Source organism: Hermetia illucens, chromosome 5 (genome assembly GCF_905115235.1).
Source record: "Hermetia illucens chromosome 5, iHerIll2.2.curated.20191125, whole genome shotgun sequence".
NCBI lineage: Eukaryota > Metazoa > Arthropoda > Insecta > Diptera > Stratiomyidae > Hermetia > Hermetia illucens.
Genome location: NC_051853.1, coordinates 41,923,979 through 41,938,765, shown reverse-complemented (window position 1 = coordinate 41,938,765; position 14,787 = coordinate 41,923,979). Strand labels below are relative to the sequence as shown.

The window sequence follows — 14,787 nt, the reverse complement described above, 5'->3', positions numbered from 1 at the left end:
GTCGTCCTCCTCTTCGCGCGACGACGTCTCCTCGTTATAAATAATATATGTAAATATATTGCATAATATATGCGTTCATATATAAAAAGGTAGATATAATAGAAACATTATATCTATTTTACTCTCAATACAATATGCGAGTCTTTGCGTTTTGTTTTCTTCTTTGTTGTTTAAAAAAAGGCACATATATCCTCTCTCTCTCTGATATTCTCAGATTTACGATTTTCGCTTCGCTCGATGTAGAAAAAATTGTATTGACAAGAATAGAAACCTTAAACTAACAGCAGTAAATATAATGCACAAATGTCCACTTGGGAAGCACACCTTTCCCCCCTTCCGCGCTATCTTATATAGTATAATAAATACATGGTTCCAAAAGCATATAAACAGTAAAATATTACTACAGCGGGGGGAAAAGCAATCCTTTCGCAAGTCTCTCGTTTGCACAAAGATATTTTTCTATCGCCCCCACGAGCCGGGAGCGATAACCTCGTCAGCAGTAAACATATTGTTGTCATAACAATTTCTCTTTCTTTTCAAATAAAAAAAGATATTTGGCACGATTGTATCTAATGAGGTATATTGTGGTTGAAAAAGACTATTGAATGCGATTATAATTGCCCGAGCACATCTTCGTGATGAATCGAACGGCTCGCAGACCGAGCAATTCGCCTCGTATCTTGCTGTTGCGGCGAATGGTTGCCAACCCTATTGAGACCCCAAGCTACACGACCAACTGCCCAGCCACGGAGCCTCATCATCGAGAAGTTGTCGGAGCAATTATAATGTCCAAACACACTTCGCCATACACCATCAAAAAATTAAACATTAAACAACGAATATATTATAATATGCATGTAAAAAAGAGAGGTTTTGTTCTTTTTTCTTGTTTCTCGGAAGAAAGAAGAAAATAAAAATTATGATAAAAAAAACTTAGTGATGGTAGTTTTTGTTGTGTGGAGTATAAGGATTGGATGATGAGTATTTACCATAACCTCCGTATCCTGAATAATCGTAGCTGCCGTAACCACCGTAGCCTCCGTAATAATCATAACCGCCGGCACCATAACCATCATAGCCACCATAGCCATAGCCTTGCCCATAGCCATAGCCCTGGTTGCCCCAGCCTTGACCATAACCTGTGTTTTTATTGCCTTTTTTACATGAAGTATTCGACTGTTATATATTGTTTAATGCATTATAAATACCTCCACGGCCCATTCCTCGTCCGCCACGACCACCACGTGCTCCACCGCGCATCATCATCATCGGCATATTCTCTGGCTTGGGTGTAGCCTTCTTCACGTCCACCTCCTTGCCCGAAATTGTCTGCTTCGGAGTACGTAAAAGTTCATTCACCACTTGCTCTGAATCGAATGTGATAAAACAGAAACCTTTGCGTTGATTCTTTTGTTTGTCGAATGGCATTTCGACTTCAACAATCTGGAACGAAAATGTTAAACAATGATAAGTTAAGCGTCAGGAATATTGTAGAATTATGTTACCTTAAATTGGTAAAATCCCAATTAGAAATAACATGCAGATTCCATTAGAATATAGTTTCTTTTTAACATTAATTAGTAAGCGAATAAGTTAGAAATGCCTAGTGTCGCACAAAATTATAACAAACCAATAAAGCAGAAATGACAAAATATTTATAGACTAAGTTGAAAGATAGTTTTTCGATTTTCTACGGATTTCATTAATTAAATTCATACCAAGAAGACTATACACAGGAAGAGCAAATAGAGTTTCTAGGCGACATGGAATGTCATTGTATATGCGCGAGTTAGGTACTTGATAGGTAACTGGCGCTTGTATCGATGGTGCCAAAATGGTTTTTTTATCCCATACATCACATACACGACACTAACACCATAAGTGCGCGAAATTTTTCACACGCAAGTGATCGAAAAGCGTCGGACAAACGCAATGCTTTCCTTCCATCATATAAATTAAAGCAATGTCTGTATGTAGTCTTCTTGCCAAATAATAAACCACGATAAACACGTATAGACGCGAATATCAGGATTCGCGCTAGGCGCTTGGACGAGTTCTTCTGATACCAGAGATGAACTGCGTACGATGTGCAAAGAACGATAAGCCAAGAAGACTAACAAAGGTTTTGCAACAACGACGAAAAGAGGTGCGTTATGCCAACCACGCGTGGAAACAACATCATTGAACAATAGACACCATTTCTGTCGCTAGTGAAAAGTTTTCTATTTCGTAGAATTTAATATTTCGAGAACTTAATCCCTTTTTCAGTGCGAAGACCACACTTGATATTTGCGAAATAAAACACTACACTAGCGGCGGAACTAATGTTTACAATTGTATTTACTTTCGTTAGAAACACCGGAAATACGAACATTTATGTCTGCCTCAAGCAAATGCCTGTCTGCCTTAAGCAAATGGCTGCCTTCTCAGACAAATGTCGAGGTATAATAAAAAAAATAAGGCGACTTTTTGAATTTCACGGGACACCTATAGTTTCATTTTCTTATATTGGTACACTCGTCCCGAACATATGCTCAGAGTTTCAGCTATATAGCATTGGATGAATCAAAGAATTTGCATCAAATCTTGGAGAAAAAATGGCATAAGTTCTCCAAAACAATTGGCGCTGACACAGAACATGAAAAAATTTTTCAAGATGTTAATGATGAGGCTCGCCCTGGACGACCCCAGCACGTCAACAACTGATGGAAAATAATGTTAAAAGATCACCAAACCAAGATTGGCGAAGTTATTGATGTTGGCATCTGATTTGATTTGTACGAAGCAATTTCGGCGAATGTTTTGGGCAGGAGATTTGTACCAAAGTTTCCCAAACTGGAAAGGCCCATGAAAAGATGAAAACTTCCAAAGATTAGAGATAAAGACTGCATCTCTGGGAAAACTCAAGGCTATTGTTTGTCTACTTCGGACAAGGGCGTGTCTGCCGCAGGCAAGGACGTATCTACAAATATTGTTTGATAAAAATAAAACCGTCATAGTTTTTAACCACACCTCGTATGTGTCTGCCTCGGCTACCTCTGCCTCAGACAAGGGTGTGTCTGCCTTAGACAACGATCTACCCACCTCAGACAAGGCCGTCTCGGAAAAGTGTATCTACTTCAGGCAAGTGTATGTCTGCCTCAGACAAGTGCGTGTCTGCCTCAGACAAGTGTGCCTGTCTCAGACAAGGGTGTTTTCAAACAATGATCTATCCGCCTTAGACAAGGGATTGCCTGCCTCACACAAGGGACTGTCAGCCTCAGACAAGTGTGTATTATATGCCTCAGACAAGGGACTATCTGGCCCAAACAAAGGACTATCTGGTTCAAACAAGGGACTGGCTGGCTCCCACAAGCGAATGTCTGGCTGAAACAAGGGACTGCCTGCCTCAGGCAAATGTGTGTTTCCCTCAGATAAGTGTGTGTCTGCCTCAGGCAATTGTCTATCTGCTTCAAACAAGAGGTTGTCTGCCTCAGAAAAAGAACTGTCAAACAAGGAACAAGGAAATAAAAGTGTCTGCCTCAAACAAGGGACGGTCAGACTCACACAAGGGACTGTGGCTCAAACAAAGGACTGTCTGGCTCAAACAAGGAACTGCCTGCCTTAGACAAAGGTGTTTCTGACTCAGACAAGGGTGTGCCTGCCTCAGGCAAATATATGTTTGCCCTAGGTAAGTGTATATCTGCCTCAGGCAATGGTCTATCCGCCTCACACAACGGACTGTCAGCTTCAAACAAGGGTGTGTCTACCTCAGACAATGATCTATCCGCTTCAGACAAGGGGTGTTGTCTGCCTCAGACAAGTGTGTCTTTCTAAGGCAAGAGTGTGTCTGCCTCAGACAAGTGTGTCTTTCTAAGGCAAGAGTGTGTCTGCCTCAGACAAGTGTTCGTCTGCCTCAGACAAGGATGTGTCTGCTACTGACAATGATCTATCCGCTTCAGACAAGGGGTTGTTGTCTGCCTCAGACAAGTGTGTCTTTCTAAGGCAAGAGTGTGTCTGCCTCAGACAAGTGTTCGTCTGGCTCAGACAAGTGTTCGTCTGCCTCAGACAAGGATGTGTCTGCTACAAACAATGGTCTGTCTGCCTCAGACAATATCTGCGTAAAAAAAAAGGACCTCAGATTCGTGTCGATGTTCGCTCGAGACAAGTGTTTACATTTGAGTTTGGCGTTGCCACCCACAGGATGTGCCCCTAATAACGCATATAATTGGATACTCATGCAGAGAATTGAAATATTGCAGTAGAGTCATCAACATCTTCGTTTACTACATATCGTACATATATGTATTGAGGTGAGAGAGAGGCGTAATAACATCGACTTACTATATTCGACTATTCCGTCTATATTCTAACGAAATACCCCAGAGATCTGATTAAACATCTCATAGCTTCCGTTAGTGGGTATGATGCTACCCTTTGTAACTAAAGCGCACAAACACCAAACATGTGATTTCTGATGCGGGGTATTCACATAGAAAATGCTCCGCCGATTCAGTTTTCTCATTACAGGTCGGGCACGTCTCATATGCCTAGCTAGTGAATTACGACCACTCAGGATGCCCATAATACTTCCGCAAATCTTCGTATTTTTCGCCAGGATAAGCTTTTCCTGAAGTCTAAATGCAATCTCGTGATGTTTCTAGCAATTGAATTATTTGAAATAATTAGGACTTGCCTTTGCTAGTATTATTTATTAACCTTGCAAATACCAATATTCCGGGAACCACTTGTTCCTTTAATCAGTGCTACAAGTCTAGGACAATAATATCGGTATTTGCAAAGTTAATAAATAATACTAGCGAGAAGCAAAAGCAAATCTTAATTATTTCAAATTTGCTTTGGCTCTCTAGCCCCATTTAAGAGTATGCAACCTGTCATTATAGAAAGCTCTGTTTTTGATAACAGCCTCAGCAAACACTACTGAGGCTCCAATTGCTGGTTCCGATCAGGGCATGGGGAAATTGAACCCTCTTTTGATAAGACATCAGAGATTTCGTTTATCTCTACACCACACTGACTAGGCACACCCAGAGTAGTGTCATCGTATTGAAACTGGAAATAATCTGCGAATGACAAACGGTTGCCAAGTGTACAACTATGAATTGATTTTTCATTTCATTTGAAGAAAACTGCTGCCGAATCTTGCCGATTACTTCGAAAGGCTGGCAAGGAAGGTACATCGCAAAATATGTTTGAAAAATATTACAGACTAGAAATGCAGAAAATATGCATAAGTCAACAAGTTATTTCTAAGCACCTACGAAAAATGGGAGAAACCCAGAAGATCAACAGATGGGCATCACATGAGATGACTGAGAAAAAGGAAGAGAGGCTCAAAAGCGCTTGTGTAATTTTTGCGTCATCTTCTAACGACGTCAACGCGGAGAATGATTCATTCAGGCAAACATCATCCAGAGGTAGAGCATTATAAAAGTACAATTTCTACTCTAGCAGTAAAGCCTAGTTTGTCCGATTGAGTGACAAAAACACCTGATATCAGGTGAGGGAACTTCAGAAGACGACATCCATGTTGTCAGTTCACAATTCACGATAAACACATAAAATCTTGACGACGTTAAAGTATAATCAATGAAAATTTGAGCAAACAGCCCAAGCAGTGAATTTCTCGAAGCGCTCCTCACCAAAGCAGGCTAGTGCGACTTTATCGCTGAACAATCATCATCATCGATTAACTTGAAAAGGGTGAAACTAACGTCTACTCACTCATTAAGGCCGTATTTAATGAAAATGATAATAAGAATAAACGTCCATTAACTTCTGAAACTTGAGACTTTTCATTTTATGCCGTATTCTCGCCACGTAAGATTATACCTGCATGGACCAACCGTAGCTCTTTGTAGGTCCCTGAAATAATCGGGAGATTGAAGGCTGAAATCGTCGAGCATCACGACCAAACAAGGAGCTCACTAAAAGTGAACTGCCCCACGATTCCATTGTATGGCTTAACTTTACATGATAATAGTGATACCACGTGTATAACCAATGACATTTCATGGCAATAATGTATTGGGCACGGATTACAGCCTATCGGAAAACTAACCAGGAAAATTTTGAACACGCTATAGAAGATAAATTTAACAAAGTAACGAATACAAACAAAAATTCAAACATATCGCAAATAGTCTAATAAAGTGCATCTTAATTTTTCCCTGATTGAAAAACCATTTCTATCAGGGAAAAATAAGAACCATTTAAGACCACTTGCGATATATTTGAACCTTTTTTTGGAATCGTTAGCCTAGTAATAGTTTAAAGTTGAATTTATCTTCTATGGCATGTTGAAAAATTTCCTAGTCATTTTTTCGCGATGAGCTATTATTACAATTGATATACTTAAGTAATTTAATTTAAAATAAATTTCCATTTTATAGTGAGATCTTCTTCAGCCTTTGTCTCATTCGTTATATCTCACTACCGGCTCGTCTATCACCATTAACTTATCAGGCCATCGCTATATCTGCCGCCCTTTGAGTTGTTATTGATTGGCTTCGATCGTCAGGCGCATCTCGTTATCTAGTAAGCTCGGATTACATGTTCATGACGTTAATACGTCGCTCTCACGATTTTTCCATGAGTGCAACTCCATATTGATCGCGAATGTTCGCGTTTCGAATATAACCAAGGAAAAATTCGCGTCTCCATTGCCGCGAGGTTACAACTCGGGTACTATAGGAAAGCGACTCCAGCCTACCCAAATCCATCATGGCATCAGATGCCCTTTTTGAAGAACTGGAAGAAACTATACCCTCTTGTACGAAGAATCAGTCACATGTGGCTGAAATTTATCGCCCACCGAATATCAGGTGGCCAGCAATGTCCAACATAATAATTTTCGAATTTCAACATTATCGGGGGATTTGATTGAACGCAAAAAAGAACAAACCGATCTTCTTTAAGAAACTAAGATTTCTATGTACATACTACTAAATCCGCAAGATCTATCGGCAACAGAAGAAATATTAGGGAAAAAAAATGTGCCCCGCGGAAGTTGAACGCCACACCTACTGATGCGTTCCTAATCATTACGTTTTTGCGTAACACAAAACAAAAGCTGACAAAAAGAGGCTCTTTCGAAGGCACGGGCTGTCAACAAAGCCGGCATATAGCTAACACACAAATGTATATGCATAAAGTATTAAATCGAATATTATGTCATAAAAAAGCAGAAAAATGGAATAGCAGCATTCTACGGAAAGTCCGTTATCAGCGTTCCTATTTGTTATCACCGCTATATGAGCTTAGTTACAAAGCAATTTCAGATAAGCATGGCAAAAAAAAAAATCTCATAATAAAGACATAAAATGTGCGCACTAACATTTACCATCCATATTATTAAGAAATACCCAAAACTCAATTCATATACCCAAAAATAACAATTAGAAAAAAAATTCTACTTACATTTCCAAATTGTGAAAAGTACGCCTTGATTTCATCATCGCTAATCTCTGAGGTGAGACCACCGACGAAAATTTTTCCATGGCGGGCTTTGGCTTTCTTAGGATCAACCTTTTTATTGTTGATAATGTGGTTACCAACTTGTACGACTTTGTCGATTGAATCGGCTGCCGCAAACACAATAAATGCAAATCCTCTTGAACGGCCGGTTGTTGGATCTGTCTTGACGTTTATACTTTCAATGTCGCCATACTGTCCAAAGTGTTCTCGAAGTTCCTCTAAAAAGTTTGAAAAGAAAAAAAACGGAAATTGGAAATATGTTGGGGTTGGAAGAGTTAGATTTGATATTGACAAGCAGACAAGTTTAGCTTTCGAGAAAAGAGAGAAAAATTGGATTCTGATTTGCTATTCCACGTTTACCGCTATATCTTCATTTCAGGAACTAGTACTTCTTTACGTAGCTCATAAACTGGCAACTGGTTCCCGAAATATGGTATCTGCAGCAAAAATTACACTTTTCAATCTATTATGACACTTTCCGCTTTTCCCTGCCTCTCGTCTGTTTATCAGTATGCATCGATATTTTAGTGTGAAATTTATAAGAAATAATTTACGGCTTACTTTCAGTTGTTTCCCAGCTTAAACCACCAACGAATAATTTTCTGTAAAATGAACAATGGTTTTAAAAAAGATATCGAATTGTTCGAAGAAATTTTGGATTGTTTTCTAAAAATTGTTACGTTAAAATGTCTTCTCGGAAAAAATCAACTTGATAGAAATAATTACCATTATCGTTAAGTATCTAAGGAAAGAGCATTAAACATTTAGAAATTTCTCAATTAAAGTTACGAGGGATCATCAATAAAATTTTTGCAATCAATCGATACAAAGAATTGGCAACAGCAACGTCAACAGCAGTTTAGAAATTATTTAGAACTGATTAAAATTTTCATCTCTGTTGCTTGCAAAAAGGAAATTGAAACATTACTTGATCGGAATCTCGTTTCAATACGTTCTCAACAATGGAAAACAACAAATTTTCAACAATACAAAATAAATTTGCAATGGCCAAAGAGAAAAGATTTTTCACAATTACGTATCCAATGTAAAACGATTCAAATTCAATGCAGAGAAAATTTTACACAACGTTTTGCAACATTTTTCAACAAACTACTGTACTGTACTTTTCCTTCTTCTGTTCGGACTTTGAAAAAAAGTACTAAGAATTTTTCTGATTGTCTGTCTCGCAAAAAATTGAATTTTGTGTTCTCGACAGCAACAACAAATGCTAAGGCAATTTAAATTTATTCTCTTTCACTTTTTCATGTGCTCTATTGTATTTTTTTTTGTTTCTTGATTTTGATATTTTGTGTGTCACACTTTGGTTTTGTACTTTTGTTCCACTTGATAAATACCATCGGCTCTGTGATGTAGGAGTCCAGCTAGATGATAAGATTTGTCCAGCAGAGGGTTCATTCTCACTCACAACACCTGCCGGAGAGGAACAAAATTAGTTCACTCTATACACATCAGGAGCCCTAAACAAAATTTTCATGTTTGGTTTTTGCTTTTGTACTACTTTTACGTTACTATTTTTCCATATCAAATCAAAATCAAAACAACGTCTTTAACGGTTCGTTTTAGTAGTAGCTCATCGGTTACATGGAAATCAATCATTGCCTTTAAGATCCTAGACACGTGACTCTGTTTCATATTTTCAATTCAATCTTTGCGTGTTTTTTTTTGGAAAAAGCAATAAGTAGCAATCAAATCATCCGCAATTTCACATTCCGCGCTATCTCTCGAGGATCTCTATAATTGTCTCGAACAACAACAACAACAACGTTAAGAAAATGTCAAGGCAAAAATCTAGAGAGAAAATTCAAATGAGAAAAAGTATGCAATAACAACAATTGTTTTATTTGGAAGTTGATACAACAAATTTTATCAATTTACATATCAATAAAATTAAGTTTAGATCCGCAAGCAAACCCGACGGGCGATCTCAAATTCACGCACAGCATAGGAAAAATTGAGAGCAACCATTCAATCTCAGTCAACTATTGGGAAAGTAGGCGGTAGCAATGCTCACGACGACGTTGATGCTATGATTTTCTCTATTTATAGTTTAGAATTAAGGAAATGCAATCGTAATGTTATGAAATTTTAAATAGGGCTGGCCAACCTGAAAAATCTTATGCTAGAACAGAAAAATCAAACAAATTTTTATGCAATTTCAAACAAATAATTTAGACGGTAGTAACCATCCCACTCGAAGTTTACCTTACTTCGATTGTTGGTTGTAGGGTTCATGAAGTATGCATAGAAACACAATTTGAAGGAGCACAAACAACTGGTTGGTACATTCTCCTTCTTCAGGCTACCTCTCATAAAATACCAATTGAAGACACAGTTGATGAAAATCAGATTTTGGTGATAGAATGTGATCTAACTCCCATGAATAGTCACAAGGCGACAGTGGTTCATCGACGCAAAAATTAAAAAAAAAAGTTCATACATGATAAGCCAGCAGATCCACACAAGTGTCACTGCCAGGCACTGGTGAGCAGCATTCATTATTTCTGCCATCGGACAGGGTTGCGGGCAGAAGGAACTGTTTCCCTTACTTATGTCACATCATACCGACGAACTGCTGGTAGTCAAGTCAACGTGTCTTCCATTTATCCGTGTTTTAGTTCCCGATTTCCATGTGTTTTTTTTTCCTTTCCTTCCTTTCTCATATCCAGTTGAGTAGATATCAAGTCTTCATATTAAATGTCAGATATGGACTGTTTCTGTTGTTTTTTTCGAGAATGAGGTCATTAGAAAGAAATTCGTCGATTCTGCATTTTTGTGAATAAGTTCAAGAATAACGTTGCAGAGGGAACAAATATAAACGCAAAATTCGTTGTATTCAATACCATAATCCAATTAAAACTGTTATCGCCTGAATATTCCCTTGAAAATTATGACTAATCTCGAAGTAACTTAAAATTAATAATCGTCAAGCGAAAACTAGACTCCATTAGTGGTAAAAATTGTCATCGAAATTCCATATCATGCCTTCGCAAATGACGCATAGCCACCATATTCCATAAATAGCTGTTATGCATGACCAAAAAACTTCAACTATCACGTTGAATACTGAATAGAAGGAAAAAAGATTAAGACTTTGAACAAACCGTATTTCCGCGTCTTCAAAATCGGATGAATCTTCCAGTGCTCCATTGAGGAAATACCTTTCCCGCAAACGCAAACTTTGTTAACTCATAAGGTGATTTAAAGTAGGTTAGCATTTATTTCTTGTTATGTACAACGCATCCAATTAACGAGAGAAATGTGGCTGCAAATCCAGAAAATGTAAAGCCCCAACTATTGTGCATTTCTACGATGTTGCATAAAAACCATCCATTGCTATAATTTGTTATTGAATTCTTTCAAAAGATTTGCGTTTTGGACGAACACACATCATATCCTTTTTTAATGAGGAAATCTTCGTCATTGCTGCCAAATTCCTTCAAACAAATTAATGCTCCCCCCCTAATGACCACACGGGGCTTATACCACTACTTTCAAAATGGTATTTTCCATCAACGTTCATATGAATCCTTGAGAAGAAACTAAAAAGAAGGGACAATTCTAAACACCGCACAATGTCGAACGATATGCGGAGTAGGCAACGAAATTATTCATAAGTTTCTGTTTCTGGCTCCAACAAAAATGTAAACTTATAACTTTTCAGAATTCGAGTAGAATTTGCACCAAACTTCCTACTATTGTTGCTGATATCATGATTTACTCGTATAGTATATCGGCACAATTTTATGTCGCAGGAATGAACTTTATTACGGATTATTTACTTGCCAGTAAATCCTAAAAATATGACAAAATAATACTTTTCCCTTTATTTAAAAAGACAACGCAATGATGCAGTGCATGTGTGACATTTTCACAGATCCCATGCTCCCTCGCATATTTTGTGCGACTGCCAGACAAGCAGTGAAACGACTGCAATAGATCTTGTTTTCCAAAATCGTTAGAAAGTTGAGAATCACAAAATTAAGTCATTTGCAAAAAGAAATGAAAAATTTGCCTCTCGGAAGTTCCATACGACCGCTCGCTTACGACAAATATCTTTCGAGCAAATCAAAGAAAAGTCGAATATTCGCTCGTCACTAATCACATTCACACATTGCCCTGGTTTTGAATCCGTATCTTCTACGCAGTGAAAAAAGCATGAAGACATTTTAACAACTCAAAGAAGTGCATATATCGACGCCCGAGTCTTTATGCAGTCAATCGGAAGAGGCGTCAAATGGCTATCACACAACAATGCGCTACTGATTCTTGGCCACAAGTAAGCGCAGTACAATCTAAGGAGTTCAATCATATTAGTGACACAAAAACAACTTGCTGAGGAAGAACTGGGACCTAGTACACCTAATATCTTGCGAAATTTGCATTTCAAATTGCGGATTTGTAACCCAACGAACTGAAATCCAATTAGCATAGAATGCTTCGTATATTCAGATCTGAATGCATTGAAAACGTAAAAAGTATGTTTGCCAACAGAATTGTATTTCCCCACTACGCATAAAAACTCTGTAAACAAACGAAATTCTCTTGCAAGCGAATCAATTAACACGTTCAGTGCTCTAATTTCGTATATCAAATGGAAGAGAGAACACGGCTTTAAGGTATACTTTAGCTGCAATTGCCTTATGAGTAAACTTTTGTTTTTAATAAGTTTAGTTTTGTTATGGCAACAAACTACCTCATTTGACTCTCAGTAGTTATTGAAAATGCAAGTGTTCCACAAGAAAAAAAAACTTAGGAATCTATCTTGGGGGGAAACGTTTACTCAAAGATGAAATGGGGTGGGATATGCTTGTATTGTTTCAAGTGTTGTGAGACCTAATTCTGTGTTACTAAATTCCATCAGCTATGCAGATTGTAATATTTACGACCTGATAAACATGAAAATAGTTCACAGTATATTTGTATTTTTTTTTTTAATATCTCAGGACTGCGGGCCTGCAGGGTCGATTAAGTATTCTATTTCCCTCTACAGGCAACATGTATCCAAAAAATCAACCAAACTAAATCACTTTTTGGCCATGTAAAAATCACATCAATTACGAAAACTTTTTTACGTCCGCTTACCCGTAACGCGAATCATATCCGTTTCTCATTCCAAACAGTGTCGTGAAATTTGCAAAGACAAACCCCAAAATTATGCCAATCACGCATGCAGTAGTGCTCTCACGACTCTAGCCAATGATTTCTCGACACGTTGGTACTGGGCTGTAACCTGACACTTTCCCTTCAAAACTAGACCAAAGTTGAAACTAGTATGTTCAAAACTCTTACTTCAGGAGCAGCCAGCCAATTCAATCTAGAAGACGATGATTTGCTCCACTCCATTGCTAACAGAGGTGAAACTTGGGTTGCCCACCAAAAGACACCACAAAAAGACCACAATTTCAGCGGGAAAAAAATGTCATCCAAGTTTTGGGACCGTAAAGGCATAATTATGATTCAATATCTACCTAGAGGGAAGACCATCAACGCAGTAAGATACTACGAAATCCTAATTGAAAAGGGCTGACAAAGTTTCTGCATAATGCAAGATACTGCCAGATAACATACAGCTAATTTTATGAAGCAACTTGAGTCGTTAGGATGGGTCGCCCACATTATCCTGGCGCCTCGAGATTACCATCTATTCACTTCTCTGAAGGTGCACATGGGTGGAAAAAGGAGTGGGCGAGAAGATTAGGGAGAGGTGAAAAAGTGAGTCTTCGTCCAACGTTAACAGAGGACACTAACCCCAATCCGTTAGGGTCTTGCACTAGGATTTGTCAAAATGCAACGGGTTTTGCCAGAAGAATCGTTTGTAAATATTGCCTGCAATGCACCTATGAACCGATAAGGACTACTCTCAGTCATCGACGGTTTTCACCATAAGATTAGATCGGCTTGAAGGTCAATCATTTGAGAGATATGTGTATTACTTTATGGTATATGCATCCGTGGAGAGTTTCGATGCCTGTGACAATCGAGAATGCGCTGGCGCATTTAGACAACTGAGCGTTTCATATGGAATGTCACCAATACTTGAAGTAGACACAATGGTATATATGAGATCGATTCATGTTTGTCAGGTCCAATGGGACAGAATCTACTGAGCAGGTTCAGCTTTTCAAGATATTTAGTGTATTTTCTTAATGAAAATTCAGAAATCGTCAAGAGACATTTTTTTTGTTTAAAGATTGAGATGAGGGGTCCTACTAAATCCGCGTTCACTTGATGTCGAACCGGACCAAATAGGGAGCAACTTACTCCCCCTTTTTTTGGTCCACAAACCCCTTGTTTTGAGCTTATAGTACCCAAGCTCCAAAAAATAGTAAGCGAAGACGGCTTTACGGCTTTTACCAGGGCAGAGGCAGCACTTCAGACGCGGCCTCACCTTAGGACCCCTCAATATTTAAACAAAATATTTCTTTTGTCACTGAAAGATTGCACCTCTCTACCAGGGTTCTAGGCAGACTCGATTAGAATGGCGACTTTCTGATGGAAAGAGCAATATTTTCTGAGACTCCGCAGACAGTTTCTTGCCATGTATGGCCCTGTCCTTTTAATAATGAAAAAAGTAAATACCATAATTGTGTTGTGGTGATGTTGTTAGAGGCAACCAACATCTAAGAGTAAGAAAGGGCTCCCATATAATGAAAGCCTAACCAAGATATGCAAGGAGCTTAAAGTATTCAGTGTCCACAATGCACTTGGTGCAGCGCAATGCATATTTTACGAAGGGCACACATAAAACACCTGGCGCCCCAGCATTGAATTACATTTCTGTAAATTAAACCGGCTTTAGATTTAAGATTTTACCTCTCTTTCAACTTACAAGCGAGCATTACATTGACTGAATTGACATAATTTTGAAGGGAAAAAAGAGTTCTGGAGTAGCCTCTACCAATTCTTGTGTGTCTATGTTTTAAAGTCATGTAGACACAGAATGTGGTAAGATGCGCTTTCTTGCGTAAAAATGGTAACAACTTGTGTTCGTAATTCTTCAAAAAGTCACAAAGTTCGATTTACTTTTCTTCTAGATCAAATCAAATGTTCCAACAAGTGGGAATCCCAACATTAGTATACCCACGAGATCTATAAAGCTGCGGTTGGACATGCGCTCAGCAATGAAGTCGAAAGGGAGGTAAATTCTAGAACCAATATCAGTTGGAACCAATTATATTAGCTCTGAATGACAACTTACTAGCATTATGGCGACTAAGGCAACTGATATTCTGTAGAAAATAGTTGAAAAACTCAACCCGAAACATCGAAATAGAAAGACCTTGAGATTAT

The 14,787-nt window shown here is 38.3% G+C and overlaps 1 protein-coding gene across 5 annotated transcripts in view; it reads right to left on the bottom strand.

Annotated features, from left to right (window-relative positions):
* Nucleotides 1–14,787, bottom strand: part of LOC119656740 (RNA-binding protein squid) — a 34,770-nt gene that overhangs the window by 14,665 nt on the left and 5,318 nt on the right. For 4 of the 5 annotated variants that reach the window (XR_005250090.1, XM_038063289.1, XM_038063293.1 and 1 more), the window contains exons 2-5: nt 8,038–8,078; nt 7,420–7,694; nt 1,209–1,443; nt 990–1,154 (exon numbers count right to left, since the gene is read on the bottom strand). Coding sequence is in view for 4 of the 5 variants with exons in the window: in XM_038063289.1 (XP_037919217.1) it covers nt 990–1,154; nt 1,209–1,443; nt 7,420–7,694; nt 8,038–8,078 (716 nt within the window). In the remaining variant the exon portion in view is untranslated. The remainder of the gene's footprint in view (nt 1–989; nt 1,155–1,208; nt 1,444–7,419; nt 7,695–8,037; nt 8,079–14,787) is intronic. The other variant, XM_038063290.1, reaches the window with a different exon arrangement.